Here is a 20,212-nt window from a genome sequence, read left to right on the forward strand (position 1 = left end):
GAAACAAAATATTTGTAGGCTACGTTCTACGTTGGGCGCCAGTGCACAAAAAAAAAATCCTAATGCTGCTAGTTGAATACTTAGTTGAATAAAAAAATAGAAGGTGCGAGGACCTTTTTAGTGGAGATCAAGTGACCTTTTTGTTGGAACCCGGCCTTTATAATAGAAATCCTTTAAGTTTAAAATAACCTATGGTGTTCGTAAGGCCTTGTTTACTGTTTACGTCCCATTAGAAAGACAGAGGCCCAAGCGAACTGCAGCGGTTGCATCGCCCTATCGTGGGGCCTGCTTACAACATAACATGTGGATTATTTTCATACGTTGTGTTTGTTGATGGATATTTTACGTAGGACGCAACCAAAAAGCGCAACAGTGCAGCGTTCTACAATACAGAGGAAGAGACTATACATTGCCCACTCACATTGTTACGTATGAAGCCTCAGTGCGTATTTATTTATCTTGTTTCACAACAGATACATCACTATAAAAGACATAGTTAAAGGCAAAATTAAATTTGCAAAACATGTGTTGAAAAACTAAACCATAAGCCGTAGGAAAAACCTTTCAACATATTTATTCGACACCTAACTACACAGTAGGCCCAAGCGTTGTTTACGTACAATACCCTGAATTGTGGTTTTGAAGGAAAATCATACTAAATATATACCGGACTGGAAGCTACTTGCGCACATGTTATTATTACCGCATACAATTTTTTATGTTTTCAGTTTAAACTTAACACACACAAAAGCCTCAAGAAAACATAATATGATCCAATAAGTTTAAAACAGTTACACTGCAATATATTCTTTCAACATACATCGATAATATTATCGAGGGGCGTGGTTAAAACTAAACACATTTCATGTAAGCTTCCTCAGGGTTGTTTTTCACACCCGTATTTACATAATCCGGTTGTTTGATGACGTCATAGTTGTGGATTGCTTTGTTTCTTTCATCTTGAGTTCTGGGGCCTGTGAAAAAAGAAACGAACCAATGTTTCTAAAAGCCGATGATTTTAGTTTAAAAAGGTTTATTTCAGGTAAGTTTGATTAACTGAGGAAATGTGTTTACTTACCGACCGAAGCAACATTCACCATTCTAGGGTTGATTTGACGATCAACTCTAAATAAATTATCACAATATATATTACACACCCTACTAAACGCAAATCTTATAAAACAACAGCACACAGATTTACATATGTTTTGTACGCGACCAAAAGCAAAAGATGATGATTCCAATGACAACAGCAGCAATAAGAACGGCATCAAGAACTAAGGAGGCTATGATCATGCTTGCGTTGTTACGGTTATGGATTTCATCTGAAGAACGAGTGAGAATTGCTGCCCAAGACAAAAGCTCGCTTGTCCTGATAATTGAAAATACTCATACCGAAGAATAAGATGAACTTACGTATTGTTGTAGCAGAACTATTTAATTCCTTTGTAGCAGAAGTTTGGAGAACAATGACTGCTGTTGTTGCTGGGGTTGGTTTGTAAGTGGTTGCGTATGTTGTTGCGCGACTCGTTGCTATTTTCCTCGTTGTCGCCATTGTTGTTGTTTTTGTTGTTGTTGTAGTGCTTGTCATTGCTGCTAAATATGTATGCGGCATTTATTTCAACAACGGAACATTTAATTTTATGTTAAAAAGGTTGGGTTTTCGTGACAAATTTGTTTTAAGTACTTAGATATAAATTTTAGAATACCATTTTAATAAATCTGGTTAATTACCTGCAGGTATTCTTTGACAAACATATCTCGAAGTAACATTACACTCGATAGTTCTCCACTTGTATGTTGAATCAAGTGAAGTTAATGAACCCATTATCACACAATACTTTACTCCTATTGCGATCGGTTCATCAATATTCCACTGTCCATTGACAACATTTTTTCCATCCGTCCACTTATAGATGCTTGTTCCTGCACTTCGTGTTGCTCCGATGTAGAATGAGTATGGGGCGACTGTGTACATGGACAATCAATATGGTTTAATGAAATATCAATAAGCACAAATATTGTTGATCCGAGGGTGTTGTCAAACAGAAAATAATAGAACTAAAACGATTTGTTATGTTTACGTTGTTATTTGATCGTTTTTGAGCGATGAATATTATGTTTCTCAGGCAGGAAAAAACAAAATTACATACCTGTTGCTTTTCCAATCTTTTCCACCAAGAAGTTAAATATAGCGGTTGTTTTAACACCGGCTCAATATGCATTTTGAGCACTGCATGCAGTTTCAGCTTCTGTGTATGAATTAACTTGAGGTCCGATCAAATATTCGTGGTATTTGCATCTGACGTCACATTTTTTCGTATGTTATGTTGTGTTTACGTGACATCTGTATTTTTTATTAACGTCGAATAATACGCCACGAACCCATTTCAACCCATACGGCGCACGCGCTGTTTATTGTATGCACGGAAGACAGCTTAATATCCGGCTAATCATATTCCGTGACACTTCCAGCAACACAGCTGTCTTTTTAAATGAGTCACGTATCAGTCCGAACACAAACGACCCTGTATGCGTTTTCTATATAAGCCACACATCTTTGGGTAAAACATAGAGAAATATAGAGTCACATAGAGTCATAGAGATATATAATTCAGTCTTTGAAGAGGACGATTTTTCAGTCTATAACTCTATTCCATGATTTCTTTATATACTCACAGACAGAGACTTTAGTACGCGTGGTTTGTAACGTTTTGTTGTAATATTTGTGCGACTTTTATTTATGCATTAAACTGACAGATTAACTTTGGTTTAGATAGTAGCCTTTTTATCAGGAGTCAGATATACGGCAGTGTTAATATTTTGTGTAGACGTTTTAAAGAACGCCCTACATATTCATCCAACTTGTACCTTGTTTCTCCATAAACAACCGGTAGAAAAGTTACAAATAACACAACAAATAATTTCATTGTCCCCTATTTCCAATTAATGTAAACTTTGTTGGAAATTATGAAGTATGGCAACCTAAATAGTGAAAACGAAAACGTTGCATTTAAAGATCATATGATCATTAGCGGTAGCTAGGTCAGTTACACATTCAAAGCTCTCTTCGAATAAAATCATTACATATGGCACACAAACACGTAATTTAAATATATAAAAACAGAAAACCTGATTATATTATAGATATTTGACAAATACTAACTTCTCTACAGCTCACTGTGTGTGACGTCACAAATTGCAACAACCTGAAAACGCATCACTAGTTTACGGGATAATGTACGTAGGATATTTAACCTATTGCAGGTATTGCGTTTATTGCCAAACCTGCACTTAATCGTGAAATCAATGTCTGGTATGAAAGATATTACAAAACTAAATCTCCGTCCTCGGCTAATTAAACAAGGTTACATGGTTTACATCTGTGATTCCCAACCTTTTTGTGGTTGCGTACCACTTGGAGGTAAAACAATTTTGACGCGTACCACCCAGCTGAGTATTACAAAGTAACCTAGGGAATGAAGTAACTTATATTACGAAATCACTTACGATTTCTTGAATTCGCAAATTACAGAAATGTGCTCGCGTACCACCTAGAATGTCGTCGCTTACAACTAGTGGTACGCGTACTACCGGCTGGGAAACACTGGTTTACATGAACATTTACTATGGTCATAGTTGTCATACCATTAGCATAATTAGCATAACAAGTTTAAAAAGCATGTAAATTTAAAGCTATCTTCAATCGAATTTGAATTCAACATATACAAGTAATTTAAATCATTCTAAACCATTGTTGCAACAGATAAAAAGCTTTGAAAAATTCGAATCTGCACATTTCATCGAGGAAACAATCCAAAACCTGACACCGCAATGTAATACAGCTGTCACTGCTTACTGCGCTGATTGCAACAGCTTGCAAACACGTCATCAGTCTACGTTCAGAAAAGAGTGGGTTCTTGTGGAGTTTAGTGTATAAGAGTGGGTTTTTGTGTTAACTCAGTTCGCTGAGAATAAATACATTGCGGGTTTTTAACGTGGTAAAGTTTGCAGACTTATCTTGCACTGTTGTGTAACTTGTTGAGCTTCAATAAACCTAAAAAATCCTTATATAAAAAGCAAAATATAAAAAAATAAAATTTCTGTTGGGATGTTATAGCTTCAGCAAATGGCATTTATCCAAACAAAATATTTGTAGGCTACGTTCTACGTTGGGCGTCAGCGCACAAATCATAAAATCCTAATGCTGCTAGTTGAATACTTAAAAAATAGGAGGTGCGAGAACCTTTTTAATGGAGATCAGGTGACATTTTCGTTGGAACCCAGCCTTTCTGATAGAAATCCATTAGTTTTAAAATAACCTATGGTGTTCGTAAGGCCTTGTTTACTGTTTACGTCCCATTAGAAAGGCAGAGGCCCAAGCGAACTGTAGCGGTTGCATCGCCCTATCGTGGGGCCTGCTTACAACATAACATGTGGATTATTTTCATGTGTTGTGTTTGTTGATGGATATTTTACGTAGGACGCAACCAAAAAGCGCAACAGTGCAGCGTTCTACAATACAGAGGAAGAGACTACACATTGCCCACTCACATTGTTGAATCAAGTGAAGTCATTAAAGTCATGCTTTAATAAAAATCAAGAAACATGTTGAAAAGTTTGAAAGTATTAGACTGGTAATTGTTTTTCGTTTTCCGGAACTTTACTTGAAATCCATGTATTCTGAATTCCCATCAGTAGTTTTAATGTTCACGTATGTAGCATCTTGCGTGGTTTCGTAATGGTTGATGTCAGGGTTTGGTTTGTGTTGGCTGGAAGGAAGGATGGTTCTGCTGTACTGGTTGGTTATTGGGTGTTGGGATGGTTTGTGGCAAACTGTACGCATCGTCTGATTGTCGGCTATCTGCAGATGTTGAGACAAGAATTGATTGATGGTAAAAACGCAAAACATAATTTCGTTGATGAGTTCTTGAAACGAAATCATGTTGACCATGATGTGATTTTCTTGTGACGTGTATTTCTTAGTTCACTAGACGTGTGCAGTCAACCTTGTAAGAGCGGTACTTGGTTATCAGGTATCCGGATTAACGACATAAAAAACAAAAAAAACATTTTTACAGACTAACAACATCGCAGACAGACAGACTACAACATTACTTATCCAAATCGACTGCTAAAGTGAAACTGTACAGCCTTTACATTCAATAACACACTATCGAAACTGTCGCCACTTAACAATTAACCCTACCGCACTACCGCTCTGTCGGTTGATATATTTCGAACATGCAAGACAGCAATCAAAACTAGACCCGCTTAATAAAGAAAACGTATGGTAAGAACTACATAGGGTTGTTGTGACAGGGTGACTAAGTATCAGACTGTACGGCCGGACTAGTTAATTAAGAAAACCGTGATTTTATGCGCACGGTTATCAAACGTCCAATTTCAGCGTAAGGAAGCGTAGACTGTTTACTCACCTGCCGCCGCTGTAACCGAGACTTCGGTGGGATTTTCCAATCCAACAATCCTATAAAAACAGTGTTTAATCTTCAGATAATAAACAAACAACAATTTCGATCTCGCCTTGTTTTTTGTCTTTGTTCCATAACACGATATCCAACCATGCAAATTAGGACAATCACTGCAATGCAAGCAAATGTCCAACCAATGATAGCTGATAAGTTGGTGCTGTTTGATGCTGTAATTTTGGTTGGAAAATATAAACACAGTGTATGGGTGTTGTTACAAGACATTATGAAAAGTTTAAATGGATGATTATTTGCTCTATACGTATAGGTTAAGACTGTTACAAATGTGTCTGCTGGTTTACCAGTCGTGGTAATCAGTACGGTTGTTTCCTTGGTCAATGTGCTTGTCCCGCTGGATAGCTCTATCGCAGCAGACGTTGCACTTCCTGTGGCTTGCTTCGTTGTTGTTGTTGTACTTGTGCTTGTTGTTGTACACTGTAGTGTTAACCGTCGTGGTAGCAGCCGTTGCTGCAAAAACATCTCATTAACGAGATTTTGAGTTGGAGTTTATGATTTTTTTTATATTTATACCATTTAGTAAATTAAAATCCTGTGATGAAAGTGCAGATAAAGTTTAATTTTTTTGTTTAGTGATTCCTTTGATCAATTTGTGTTCATCACAAGAAAGGAAATGAAATGAATACCTGTCCTTTGCTGTGTTGATTGGATCATATATTTTTTATAATAATCGGCCCCATAAAACATTATACTACAATATATCTTGTTAAAGATGCAGAATTGTAGGTGAAATATATCATAAACAACAAAAAGACAAAGGACTGCGGTTTTCTCTTATATAACTTGTTTTTACTAAGAATTTGTTTTAGTTTATCATTAATTCATGTCACAAAATATGCAATAAAATACTTCCTAACTCCTATATGTCCCTAAATATGTTATTGCTCTACTGGCGGTTATCGTTGTGGATGGTGTTGCTTTACTGTTGGTTATCGTTGTGGATGGCATTGCTCTACTGGTGGTTGATGTGGATGGTATAGCTCTACGGATGGTTGTTGTTGTGGGTATTGGTCTACTGGTGGTTGTGGTGGTGGAGGCAGCAGTGGTTGTCGTAGACGCCATAACTGTTAAAAACGCAACATTTTATTCGAAAGCCGAACTTTCATAAAAGAAAAGAAACACGAGGCTAAAGTTAAGGAATGCTTTTGAAACCTTCTTGCTGACATTACAAACAGACACCTATTATAGAATTTTGATCAACAGCGGTCTTTTGGGGGGATTTCCTTCACATATGTATCTTAATGAGCATAAGTAAGCAACATCCTTCAATTGTGATACACGAGAAAGGTCAAGAGGAATAAACGCTGTAATAACTTACCTGAGGATTTTCTTTCACAAATGCATCTCGAAAATGATGAGCAAGGAACATCTCTCCATTTGTATGTTAAATCAAGTAAGTAAATCCATCCCATTATCACACAATCCTCATTTTGTTTGGTTCGCCTTATTCCAAGGTGAAGTCCCAACACTCGATCCATCCGACCACATAAAGTTGTTTGTTCCCGGAACTCGTGTTGCTCCGATGTAAAACGAGTACGGCTGAGTGGTAAACAACGCAGGAATGTTGGAAGTTATTACAACCTGTTTAATATCAAATTCAACTTTCTTACATACGAAACAACCAACCAAGATTGTGACAATTTGGGATTTGAAACACAAAATATTTTACACAAAAAGCACGTGACTTCCCAGTGTTTTGCGAATCATTCCTTGTGTTGAGCGATGTTGGGTATAACTTTTAATACAAAATATTTGTCATTTTGTATACCGAAAAAATGTTTTTTGTTCGCAAAATGAGGCGAAACGCTGTACTGCACAGATCCTGAATTAGCTATTACAGATATCTCTCGGAAAAAGTGACCATTCATGGAATGCCATTGAACTTGTTTATTTTGATTGACAAACATATAAAATCTGAGTTCGATATCGTTACCTGTTACTGTCCCACTATTTCCAACCAGGAAGAAAATATATCTGTTGTTTTAACATTGGCGAGATGTGCATGGTGTGTCTTGCATGCTGTTTCAGCTTCTGTGTATGAATTAACTTCTGGGTCTGAAACTCTTTGAGGTCGTCCAACTTGTGCCAAGTTTGTCCAAAAGCAACTGTGAGAAAGGTTATTAATAACACAATAAATACTCTCATACTCTTTTGCTTACTCGCATTCAATCACAAAGGACTTCGTTGTTACAAGACACATAAAAAGTAGATGTAACTGCTACCTGTAAGTGAATTGCATGAGCAATATTTCAAAAAAAAAAGCTAAAGTATAAGGAGTTTTACGTCAAAATATAAATAATAATCTTTCCAGATTATGGAAGGTTGCAACTGCTTTACAGTAATTGTTTTCCGAGAAATGAATGTCTAGATTCAGCTTGATTTTCTTCCGCGGCTCACCTTCCATCGTCTCGCTGCGTATTACGTCAAGTTAATTGCAGAGCGCTGTTCTAAGTCAGGTCTCACCAAGTCACGACCCACGAATGTTATTCACGAGGACAGTCCATCTAACCACTCGACTTTCACAAAAATATTCATTATTTTCACGAAAATGTTCAGCAAAACTTACTCGCTGACTGCTACCTTTCAAGGCTATTTACTCCAATGTTCTACGCTTCTTTATAACGATATAATACCATTGTTTCTGCAGATACCCGCCCCGATTGTAGGCCCCATCTGTATCTGGCACGTTTATTAGCTATATTATTCTCAAACGCAGTTGTACAAAAGTAGCAGCAACTACTAAATGTAATGCTAATGTAATCAGCACTAGTTATGCTGCAAACACATTCCTTACCACAGTAGTTAAGAAACGCTTCATAAACACAACGCATTAAACCCGGAAAGAGTAGGCTGGAATTGAAAATAATATACCAAGCTGGCTGCACAACGCAAACCATGTAGCAACATGCTACCTGAAGAAGTGGAAAATGCAGTAAACACTGTATCTTTTAAGCTTACTACAAAATTTGCAGCAGCAGACTCGCATAAATACAAAAAAAATGAGTTCATTGTACACAATATTTACTACTCTTTTCACATCTTTGTGTAGGTACATGTTGTATTACCACGGGCTAAAATATTTGGTTCGGTTTGGAGTGATGTTTCTGAGTTTGCAGGTTTGGAACATTGTGTGGATGTCTGTTTTTCAATTTAACGTTCTTTTTCAAGTTTAAAAAAGTTTCGTGCTGTAGTGAGTAAATACCAATCTTAAGAACCGCGACAGTCCTAATAAACTTCAGGAAGCCGCACGGCTCCCAAGTAACAATCGAGCTTTACTTAATTGATGACGGCGTTTGCAGGAAGCACTTCTCATGAGGTAGTTCCACGCAATGCAGTGATGAAAGGCTTGCGTGAAATAAATTTTATTGAACGAAATAACGACAGCATGAAAACACAATGCAAACATTTCAAGAGAAGTATAAGCAATAGAGCCAATAATGTTCAACCCGGCTATTTAGCTGACAAGATCGTTGAAAGTCACATTATAGCTGCACTGATGAGACATATTATTGACCCTGTCTGCAGCCCTTTCTTTCAATACAATTTTACAGTAATAGAACTTTATTATTAATGTCATGCTTTAATAAAAATCAACAAACATGTTTAAAAGTTTGGAAGTATTAGAGTGATAATTGTTTTTCGTTTTCCGGAACTTTACTTGAAAATCCATGTATTGTGAATTCCCATCAGTTGTTTTGATATTCACGCATTGATCTCAGGGTTTGGTTTGTGTTGATTGGAAGGATTGGTACGTTTGAAGTCTAGACACTTTCCTTTTTACCTCTGTTTTTGCATGACCGCAAAACAAACTTTACCCCAATATCAGGATCGTTACTTTGCGGTCGAAAGATCAACAAGAGGATAGCATACATGATACATTGCATGCCCAAAACGCTCTGCTGAAAGACAATAACACGCATATAACGTTTTCCACCAAGATTTTAATTTGGTATCTAGTAGCACTCCGCCCTTGAAGATCTATCACGTATACAAACTTAGTGTTGTTATGTGAATCCAAATATAGTTAGGTCTGCTGCAAGGCTGTATCAGACGTATTTTTGATTGGTTTTGTCCGTTTTTAAACTAGAATCTGTATTTGCTGGTTTATCTTCAAAATGTATGATGCTACAAAACAGTAAAATCGACATACATACAGCTATCATGTGATCTAAACAAAGGTTTACATTTGCAACGAAACATAAAGCAAAATACAACTATGTTTGACCAAGCCGCCGGTTGTAATGCTCGTAATTGGTTGGTTGTGTGAAATATACATAGCATGATACTCTGATTCTTTAAACTGTCATCCATGTAACGTTGGTCGTATGCGTGAACAGAATCCTCTAGTTTTCCAATCTCAGTTGAGTCGCAGATGTCATTGGTAATTGGTGTTTGTCTTGAAGCTTCTTTGGGCGTTGGCGAGTATTAACGTTAATGGAGATCGCGTCTCGCAGGACTCTCCTGAAGTTTCAGCGTTTTGGGCGTCTTTCCGCTCCGGCGCGTTGCCGATGCTGATGCGTAGAATTGTTTAATGACGCAACCGTCTGTTGAAGTTGTGTTTTAGCAACGCAAACTGTGGAAACTTTGTGACTACATCGTAATCACGCAATCATTTGCTCGTTTGAAGCGATTTACGAAGTTTCGTACCAGGAAAGTTATTTTTACTTCGCCTTTACAATGCGACAAGTGGGGTTTACGATTATTGGTGATTACATATATCTGTACAAAAACACTTAACAACACAAGGACTTTCGAAGCATTCCAGTAATTGGCAATATGAACAAAAAACAATAGCAAAGGGTACCATGGCTATTGGTATCGTGTGAATCGTTGGAATTAATTTCGTTCGATTAGGGAATATTTGAGTCATCTGTAGATAACGCTCTGTAACTTGTTGATTCAGCTAGTTTGTTTGGTGTTGGTGACTCATTGCCGAGAGCACTTAAAAATTCCTCTGTTTCAGTCTTGGTAATTTCCGAGTAAAATTGAACGAAACCAACATCGTCAGTCATTCCTTTGTGTTTAGCCATGGCAGTTTGTAAACCGTCACGTATTACAGTTGCTTTTGCCTTTACATTTCTGCGCAAGTTTTCAAATATTCTGACATTTTTTGTTTGACCACTGTTTTCACAGAACCACAGTAAAAGTTGAATCGTAGACTTGTCTTCGACTAAACAAGCATGCAGTTGAAAGACAAAAATCATGCATTGGGTGACCATCATAGTGATTTGAGCATGGGCAACGGTTTGCGGGCCCTCAAAAGAGCGGTAGATGCACATGTCATTGTACATGTCATTTGTACATGTCATTGCAAATAAATACCGACTCTGTCTTCCAAAAAGCATACACAAACAAAAGAATGCTTACAAAAGCGATTGCAACGAAAGCCAAATTTCTGCAAAGGTACAAACGTCGAATGTTTGTGTTGTTCTTTGTTTTGTTGGTGATTTGTGTTTTTTTATAAGGTTTCAGATGTTTTTGTATCTCTTCAATGGACGCAATTTGGCGTAGAGATAGAAGTTGTTTGTAGCACTCTACCATTCTAATACATTCTAAAAAGTTGTATTCTTCCGACATATTGTCGATGTCTTTATCAGAGTAATGTTTCAGTAGTTGTTCTTGTGGGTCCTTATCTCGAACATTTTCGAGACTCTTCAGAACCGTTTTGTCACACAAAGATTCCATTAGTCTTTTTATAACACTCACACTGCAACTGTAAGCATGAGTGAAACAGGTTTTGTTGTCGCAAATTTGCGAGTTTATGCAGCAGAACTTGCTGAATGCATCAGCTCGAACATTTCTGTAACTTTCCAATAAATCTTGATTTTGAGCATTAGTTACAACAAATTTATCTAATCTTTGCATGGCAGTAATTTCATCCTTGTTGCGTAAAAGCTTTAAATGGGTTAGTGCATCCTCTTTAATTTTCTCCAATTCTTTTTTAATTTGTTTTCGCGATGTACAGTCTCTGTTGATTAATTTATTGACATGATTTGTTTGGCGAAGATTCAACAACTGTCGTAAAGGTTCGCTAAATTTAAAGTTGTGGGATTTCAATTTCTCTTTTTCTTCGATGACTGGCCACTTTTGAAGTAACAAGTTTAATTTTTCTGGTGTTAAGTTTTTTTCACGTGCTTTTTTGATGAGGTCCTCTAGCGATTCTACTATCGGAATTATTGGAGACTCCCAGTCGTTTTGTTCAATTTCTCTCAGTTGATTCTGTATAGACTCGGTGTTCTCAGTTACATAAGTAGTTATGTCAATATAAGGAAATGCATGGTAGTAACGAATTATATCCTTGTGCACACTATTCAATAGATGAGAAAGTTTTGACGGCCAATTGCATTTTTCGTCGCCCAACCGTTCGTAAAACGCTTTTGTGATTATTCGACATTTGGATCTTTCCTGTCTCTCATAATCGGAGGAGTCTTTGGAATTAACAGTTGTAACTAATTTCATAAGTTCGTCAAATGAATCACCGAACTCAGAAACTGAATCGAACAAAATTTTAAAATTGGCGACTTCGTTTATCACCCCAGGAATTTGTTCCCAAAAGTTCATAGTTATGAACAACATAGCGGTAACTAGGACAACGGTTTGATTGCTAAGCAAATGCTAAACCGTAAGACCTAATAGGTCGAAGTGGTCATCTGTATGCAGCTCACATAAATATATAAATAATAATGACAAATGGACAATTGGTAAAATATTTATAATCAAGAATCTGCTTGTGTTCTACACCTAAAACCTCATACTATTTCCTCCATTACTTACGGTCTCCGTAAAAGACTGTCTCCAATTTATGAAAGTCAAAACATTACGCTTTAGGCACATGAGCCTATAGTCTGATTCAATGACTGAAAAGACCGAAATTAAAGCTCTGGGGGGGCGATTTGCAGGTGTTACAATAAGATAAAGTTTTCAAACCTACACCACCACAAGCAAAGACTGATCTTAATATTGCCTTCCCTGTTAATAAAAGCCTCTGTACATCAACGTATTCGTTTTGTCGCAAGACGGTCGTAGTCTTAGCAGACAGAAATGAATGCTAGGATATGGAGGGACCAGCAATTTATGCTGAGTCATACAACCGCGGCGGGAAAGTTAGACGAGACTCCAAATCAACTGAAATTAAATGTAATGTTTGAGGGAGATTTGGTGATTTCTGCACACAAGAATGCCTTTTTGTTTATTTACCTGGTGTATGTTGATTTAATTGGACTAAACGTAAATTTATGTACATAAAATCTTATGTCACTGTTGTCATTAGTACATGTACGAACGGTAATATTTCTGTGATGAACTCGTTAAGCTTACTGTAATGTCAAAAAGCGACTGCAACGGAAACTGCTTTATCGGTTGCGTTGAAATATTGGAATCTGATAGTGACGGGTTTGTGTACATTCATTTTAACCGGAAAGTAGGCAAATGGAGCTCGTGTATTATATTGTGGCTCACGTTAAGAGGTTGATTGTGTGGCGGTTGTTCTAGTACACCTTGATTGTAACTTAAAATCGTTCCAATTTACTACCACTTATGCGTGATATCGCCCATTGGCTGAAAAAACTTTTAAAGTTGTGTTATATTGAGTAAAACAGACGACGTTAAGATTTGATCACCATAATTTGTCAACATGTGGCTAAATTGTTGCAATCCCTTTGAGGTACGACGTGCACCGCATATATGGTAAACGAGTAATTTAGCCGGTAGTCACGCACGAAGTAGGCAAGGATTGTTGCCCCTTCCCCGTACACAACTTCCGCAGTTTGTTCAAAGAAATTGACATCAAAAGTGTTAGTGATTAATCGTCCATTTCACAGAAAGAGTCCGGTCGAGTACAGTCATGATCTCTGCTTTAACCTGTATATAAAGTCTGATTAACATTGGGAATATTTTCGTCGATAAACCCCATTTCTTTTTCAGATTTAACATGTGAATAAGTTTGCCCCATTAGTGCGAATGTGTTTAAAAACGTGTAAAACGATAGTGCAAAAAGGTCGGTTCACCTATAAAATGGCCAAATAGGCCTATATAGCCTATTGTTTACGTTTATCGTCTGTGATCAAGAGGATGGCTGGGAAATATTCTCGACTCAAGGTCTTAATACGCGTTCCTACAAACTCTCGTTGCCTCAAGCACTCAGTTAAATGTGCCTCATCTTGACTGTGGTTGCTCACGTGTTTGAATATCATACGTAAACCACATGTTTACAATCCACATCGTCAGTGCCTTTGGCGACAGCAGTACAATTCACAGCAGTACAGCCTTACTTGTACAGGAGTTACAACAAAAAATGAGATTGGGCAACGTTTCCAAAACAGACTTTGTACGGTAACATGTTTACAATCCCTGGCAAAAGTGAGTATAACTTCATATTGACATTTGGGTAAATCTTTCAGGCGTTGATCGTTGATACTTCCCGTGGATACGGAAATTGGCCTCGTCGTTTAATCAATATTGTTATCAGTTATCACCAGTACCAAATCAGGAAGTGCTGTAATTATACACCATGCTGACTTTGCTGCCTTTGACGATGCAGTAAATGACAAAAACGTAATCCCTCTCGTTTACTTCAACGCAATTGTGTCTGTAGTACAATAAGTGTGATTCAGATTAGTCCGATGACAATCTATAACAGTAACAATACTTTTTGAACGATGGGAGTTTGGCAAATGATTAATTTTATGTAGTTTTGTCCCGAAGAAATTTTGCAGTATGACAAATAATCGACAGTTTATTTAGGCTTGAAGTTAGTTATCTTCCTGCTTGTGTTGTTCTGCTTTGATACTTATTAAGTCTAACAGGTTTATTGTGCTTTATCAGTTCCAAAGATACGTCATAATTGTCTGGATTAAACAGCTCCAGGTACGTAAATTTACGAATTCCTACCACAAAAATACTTAGGTTACAGCAAACAGTTAGTTAATATCGTTAATGTGGGCTTACTTTCTGTTTTAAGTGCTCATAACGACGTCGATCTTATGTTTTAGCTTGAAAGTTAACAATGCCAAGGTCGGCAATGTTATGCATCTTCCTTCTCTTGCACTGTTACATTATTATGGGAGTCCACGGATCAGCCAACATTACTACAAGTGAGCACGAAATATTTTAATACTGTTGATATTTGAATATTATCAGCAACTTTTCCCCACACTTTGCAAATGAGGCTATATAAAACAGTGGTTGTCAACCTTTCGGTTCTGACCGGCCCCTTTAATAAGGTAAAAGCAGCCGTGCAGCCCTTTATGACGTCAGAGCAGTTTGGGACATCTTTATGTCTAAGATAAAAATCCGCCTAAATGCGTGTTTGTTGGATTGTCATATTCTGTTATATTTGAACTTGTTTTTATTGTATAAATAAACATTCATGCCTATTTGGCATATTGTAATTGATAACTGACGTAGTGTATTTTGACATTGGCGCGGATCCCTTGTGGCAAGAATCCGGACGTCATTTTTGTAATCATTTTTTTTCGTATATTCAGTACTTTCTGATCCACAACCAACTCGACTAACTAATAGTGACACTATTCGTACGCCTTTCAAATGGGACAATTCAGAAAATAGATTTAGATGCAACAAAAGGCTTAAGGCTGATTCCCACTGGCTAACGATACGACAACGACCGGGAAATACCCGTGCCTCGCCCGATTTCGCAAACCGTCTCTGATACGACGCTGCGACGGCGCATGCACACTGGTACGATCGTACGCTGCTCAAGTCCTTCGGTGTGTTTTATGCATAGTTCCAGTAACGTTAAAAGTTGGCGGGCAAAACGCTACTTCAAAGCATATTGTTAAAAGAGAAATAATTGATAGAGCTCCAAAACCATGTTGTTACATTCAAAATTTATTCACCTTTTCAAAACACATCATCAATTACATGAAACAATTGTAAATAGTTTGCTGCTATTATTACAAAAAAATAATTTGTTGGTTTTCGAATGTGGGTCCTTATAAAATTAAGAGATGTGACATCCCAATTTCCAGAATATTAAGTGGGTAACTTTATTGCCAACTGCTTGAAAATATAATCTTTTGTGTTTTCCCTTCTGTAAACAATAAATATGTCAATTTAATAAAGAACTAAAGGTGTTACCACCAATATGTTTAAATATCCGACAATATAAGTGCCTAAATATCAAGTACAATCTAAATTATGGATATTCTGCAAGCAATCACTGTGCCATAAGATGATTTATTTTTTTGAAGTGACAGTGTTTAATTGTTACTGACAAAACACAGCTTTGTTGCAAACCACAAAAATCTACAGACACTACAATGTTGAACTTTGTGTAATTTGAGCAAAATTATACTCGCATTCTGTGTCAAAAATTCAATTAAAGGTATATGCAATTGATGCACAGAAAAATTCCTAGCAATTGTAAATGACCGTAACAAAAGCACTTTTTGATAAACTACTGATAACACTTATGAACTAAACAAACAATCCTCAAACACTTATGAACAACACAGCGAATCATACTTTCAACTCAACAACAAGTCACATCGCTCCGATGTGCTTAAGACATACGACGGAGTAGAACTCAATTCTACTCGATCGTAGCGTCGTTAGATCGACTTCATTCGTTCTAAGCGGCGCAGCCGAATGCCTGTCCGACCGCGCTCCGACCCAGTGGGCATACAACTGCTCCGAGGGTCGCAACCGTCGTATCGTGAAGCCCTTACGATGCGCTCGGCCTTTATAATGTTCACATCAAACGGGAGAATTTTCGGGATGGAGACAAGCGAAATTCTTCTAAGAAAATGATTACATTCGTTGCTTGGAGATCAAAAAAATTTTTGATATTGAAAAAACAATGTTTTTTTATATTTTCTTAGGGTTGTGCCAAGGACCATTTGACAGCATCCAATGCAAGTGTCCTGACACTATGTTCTCCTGCACATGTCGAAATGGCGGCAACTGCACTTGGGGATCAGGGTGTGTTCCAATGGCCTGGAGATTTGATGGCTTCAACCAATGCGGTGACTGGAGTGATGAGCTTCCTGCTAAACAGCCAGATGATATGTATTGTGATTGCGCAAACAGCACAGATGAATGTGATAGAGGATACCCAAAATATTACTCCAAGTCTCAAAGGTATTTTACAGCACAAACATCACTTTATCTCAACCGTTCATCATATTACAGGCCAACTACACTTTTAACAATCCCACGTAATCATAAATAACAAGTTCTATATTTATTTCTTTTGACCAAACTGTCGCTGCTGTCAACAATTCACGCGCATACAAACAATCTAGGGCGAAACAGGTCACGATATACAAAAAAAGTAAAACACTAAATTTGGGAAATAAATGACCCTAACTGACACAAAAAAATATATGATATATGGTAATGTTGTTAGATGCGACAAGTTGCGGACCTGCAGTGATTGGAGTGATGAGAAAAACTGTCCTGATCCATGTTCTGCCAACGAATTCAAATGTGCGTGTTACGGCACGGTGAATGACGTTTGTGCAGAACCGTGTGTTCCAGATAGCTGGGTAAACGACGGCTACAACGACTGCGGCGATTGGAGCGATGAACCGGCAGCCCAATGCCCTACGAACGAATTTAAATGTGCCTGTTGGGGTCAAAAAGGATGCATCGGGTGTGTGTCCAATACCAAGATCTGCGATGGATATATAGACTGTAACGACTGGTCGGATGAAAGAAACTGCACTTGCACTAAACCAAACTTCGAGTGTGGATGTTATTCTACGTTAAACTGCCCGTCGACGATAACAACAGGCTGCATACCTGGTTCATTTCGATGCAACGGAAAATCTAACTGCGGTGACTGGAGTGATGAAAGAAACTGCTCGTGTAAACCAAACCAGTTCACTTGTAATTGTTACAAACAACCAAGTGACTGCGGGAGGAGCAATGGATGCATCAACATGGCACGAAGATGCGACGGAACACCAGATTGTCCTGGTATGGAAGATGAGATGAACTGCACATGTAACCAATTTCAGTGCGGTTGCTACAGCTACAAGTGCCCGTTAACAGGGTGCCTGAATCAAACAAAAATTTGTAATGGTGTAAATGATTGTGGCGACTGGACAGATGAGCTTAACTGCACTCAACTTACTGAACCCAATAACGTTTGTAAAACAAAATCAGCTTGGTGCGGAAGTCAAGTAATTATACAGGATTGTGACATATCTCAATCACTGAACTACGTCACGGAAAATCGCACTCAAATTTACCCCTTATACAACTACAGATGCTCACCTGATAAAGTTGCATGCGTCAGTGGTAACAGGTATATTACCGGGATGACCAAACACTGCAGTGGACTATTCCAATGCAAAGACGGTACTTTTATAGATAACAAATACTTCTGCGACGATAACAGCGCTGTCGGATCATCCTGCAACGATGACAGCGACGAACAATGTGCAAGATTTGGATTTCGTTGCTCAGGGCCTACCAGAAAATCAGTTTGTACTTTGCCGCAAGCCAACCTCCACGATTCGGTGCCAAATTGTGCCGACCGATCAGACATGTGCTTTGTTGGGGGTGAATTCAGATGCTTCCAGTGCCTCGATCGGCGTCACATAATCGCCCCGAGTCAGGTTTGCGACGGCATTGCGGACTGTCAAGATTTGTCAGACGAATGTTTCTGCAAAAATGCGTCGATTTGCAACGAGTTGCAGGGAACATGTCCAAATGGACAGATGCGTTGTAATGCAAGCTGCGTCAACATGACGGATGCTTTGTGTAACCCCAATGTAAACTGTTTAGGTTTAAACACCAAGTACTGCAGTTGCAGTCAAACCACACAAAAATTCATACAGTGTCAAACTTGGAAAGGCTTCGAAATGGTGCGAAAGTGCGATGGAAACCCGGAATGTAAATTGTTGGAGGACGAATGCTCTGGATGTCCCAATCCACCAGCTTTTTGTCAAACCCCGTGTGCTCAACAAATTAAAACTCTCTGGCAACGGTTGAAGTTGACCAGCAAAGTACATTTTTGCGATGGTATCGTTGAAAAGATATATGGGGTGCTTATTAGTCCGGAGTGTGCACTGCAAGGGGAACAGTACTGCAAAACGTCACGATTTTACTGCATTCGAAACACAATCGACGTCAATATCCCACTGTGGCAAGTTTGCAATGGTCTTGTGGATTGCGACGACGGCTCTGATGAAGACACTGCCCTCTGCAAGGGACGATGGATGGAATGTGCGAACCGGAAGCAAAATATCTCTTCTAGTTTGGTTTGCGATGGGATTTTTGACTGCAATGATCGAAGTGACGAGGCAGACCAGCTCTGCCACAGTACACGATTTAAATGCCTCTCCGGCAACGTGTATTCCATCGATATAAAGCTTGTGGAAAATGGCGTCACTAACTGCCAAGATGGCAGCGACGAATGCGTTACAATTTTTTCTAATCGATACGAAATGATCGCGTTGCCAGTTTTTAGAGCATTTTTCTGGATTATGGGAATTCTTGCGATTATTGGCAATACTGCAGTATTTGTTTCTTCTCTACACACTCTAATCAAGACCAACAGGATGGCAACCCTATCCAAATGCACCAACATGTTTATTCTTAATCTCTCCACGGCTGATTTTCTTATGGGTGTTTATCTCATAAGTATCGTGTCTGTGGGAGTTTCATTCAAAGGCTCATACTGCATCCATGACAAGATGTGGAGGACCAGTTATGCTTGTTCAAGTTTAGGCGCCCTTGCCATTATATCTTGCGAGGCATCAGCCTTTATCATGACTGCAATGACAACCTTCAGGCTTGTGACCATCACAAATCCTTTATTATCAAGGAGTATCAAATTCAAGGCTGTCGCAATACCAGTAACTACTTTCGCATGGGGAACTGCCGTGTTGATTGCAATACTACCAATGCTGAAATTCAAACTAGAATACTTTCAAACCACCATTTGGTTTCCTAATTATTTCTTCGGGGTTCCAAGTGTGAAGGTAAACGAAATGATCCGACTTGCCGAGGATATTTCCAACACTCGCCTATACACGTGGTCAAATGCAAAAGAGGTAATAACTGAAGATTTTCCGGACCACATACGTGGCGAGTTCGGCTATTATGGGGAAACAAGTGTCTGCATGCCTCGGTTATTTGCCACAACGCAAGAACGTGGCTGGCAATATTCAACTGCTATCATCACCATCAACTTCCTGATGTTCTTGTACATCTTCGCAGCTTATTGCTACATTTACCACGTCAGCAACCGGATGAAAAAAAACAAAAATTCTGGCTCCAGCACTAAGTTACAGAAGAGGATCTTCCGGCTGATCACAACTAACTTTTGCTGTTGGATTCCGGTTTGCCTCATGGGTTATTTGAGTGTGGCTGGAGTCAATATGCCTATTGATGCTTACGTGGCCAGCGCATGCATCCTGTTGCCAATCAACAGTGCCTTAAACCCGATTCTCTACTCAAAAGTTGTCGCTAAAAGATTTTCTACATCCAGGAAATTCCTTAGTGGAAAATTGTTGAATTCGGAAAAGGGCAACAATTTCAGAGAGACACAATTCTAGTTTGTACCTCTTTACACATACGCCCTTTGGACTATTTGGTCTTTTTTCTTGTGATTGTTGACAGCTTTGTTGTATATTAAGAATTTGTACAATTTTATATATATGTCTTCTGGATTGATTGTTTTTTTTCTTGTGCTTGATGACGGCTTCGGTGTGTAGTATTTATAGATTTTTGAA

The 20,212-nt window shown here is 38.3% G+C and overlaps 2 protein-coding genes across 4 annotated transcripts; one reads left to right on the forward strand and one right to left on the reverse strand.

Annotated features, from left to right (window-relative positions):
• Nucleotides 1–600: 600 nt before the first annotated feature.
• Nucleotides 601–1,893, reverse strand: LOC145914219 (uncharacterized). 3 transcript variants are annotated; one of them, XM_083002010.1, is made up of 5 exons: nt 1,735–1,893; nt 1,417–1,593; nt 1,202–1,346; nt 1,079–1,125; nt 601–974 (listed from the first exon to the last, which is right to left on the reverse strand). In XM_083002010.1, the coding sequence occupies exons 1-5, from the start codon at nt 1,826–1,828 to the stop codon at nt 853–855; spliced, it is 585 nt and encodes a 194-aa protein (XP_082858136.1). In that variant the 5' UTR covers nt 1,829–1,893; the 3' UTR covers nt 601–852. The 3 variants fall into 3 exon arrangements, with proteins under 3 accessions (XP_082858136.1, XP_082858137.1, XP_082858135.1); XM_083002011.1 differs by having other exon boundaries at nt 1,202–1,325; nt 1,417–1,596; XM_083002009.1 differs by having other exon boundaries at nt 1,417–1,596.
• A 12,442-nt stretch (nt 1,894–14,335) lies between these two features.
• LOC145913891 (uncharacterized) lies at nt 14,336–20,035 on the forward strand. Its single transcript, XM_083001659.1, has 4 exons — nt 14,336–14,372; nt 14,498–14,599; nt 16,349–16,607; nt 16,876–20,035. Exons 2-4 carry the CDS (start codon nt 14,512–14,514, stop codon nt 20,033–20,035), a joined length of 3,507 nt encoding a protein of 1,168 aa, XP_082857785.1. The 5' UTR covers nt 14,336–14,372; nt 14,498–14,511.
• The last annotated feature ends 177 nt before the right edge of the window (nt 20,036–20,212 follow it).

The sequence above is a fragment of the Ascidia mentula genome, chromosome 9 (genome assembly GCF_947561715.1).
Source record: "Ascidia mentula chromosome 9, kaAscMent1.1, whole genome shotgun sequence".
Lineage (NCBI taxonomy): Eukaryota > Metazoa > Chordata > Ascidiacea > Phlebobranchia > Ascidiidae > Ascidia > Ascidia mentula.

Excerpts from the sequence above, each read along its gene's own strand:
- LOC145913891 (XM_083001659.1), top strand. The coding sequence starts at position 14,512 with ATGCCAAGGTCGGCAATGTTATGCATCTTCCTTCTCTTGCACTGTTAC. Across the intron at positions 14,600-16,348 it reads ATCAGCCAACATTACTACAA|GGTTGTGCCAAGGACCATTT; the intron begins GTGAGCACGAAA and ends ATATTTTCTTAG. Across the intron at positions 16,608-16,875 it reads TATTACTCCAAGTCTCAAAG|ATGCGACAAGTTGCGGACCT; the intron begins GTATTTTACAGC and ends TAATGTTGTTAG.
- LOC145914219 (XM_083002009.1), bottom strand. The coding sequence starts at position 1,828 with ATGGGTTCATTAACTTCACTTGATTCAACATACAAGTGGAGAACTATC. Across the intron at positions 1,347-1,416 it reads TAGTTCTGCTACAACAATAC|CAATTCTCACTCGTTCTTCA; the intron begins GTAAGTTCATCT and ends TGTCTTGGGCAG. Across the intron at positions 1,126-1,201 it reads TGGTCGCGTACAAAACATAT|AGTTGATCGTCAAATCAACC; the intron begins GTAAATCTGTGT and ends TAATTTATTTAG.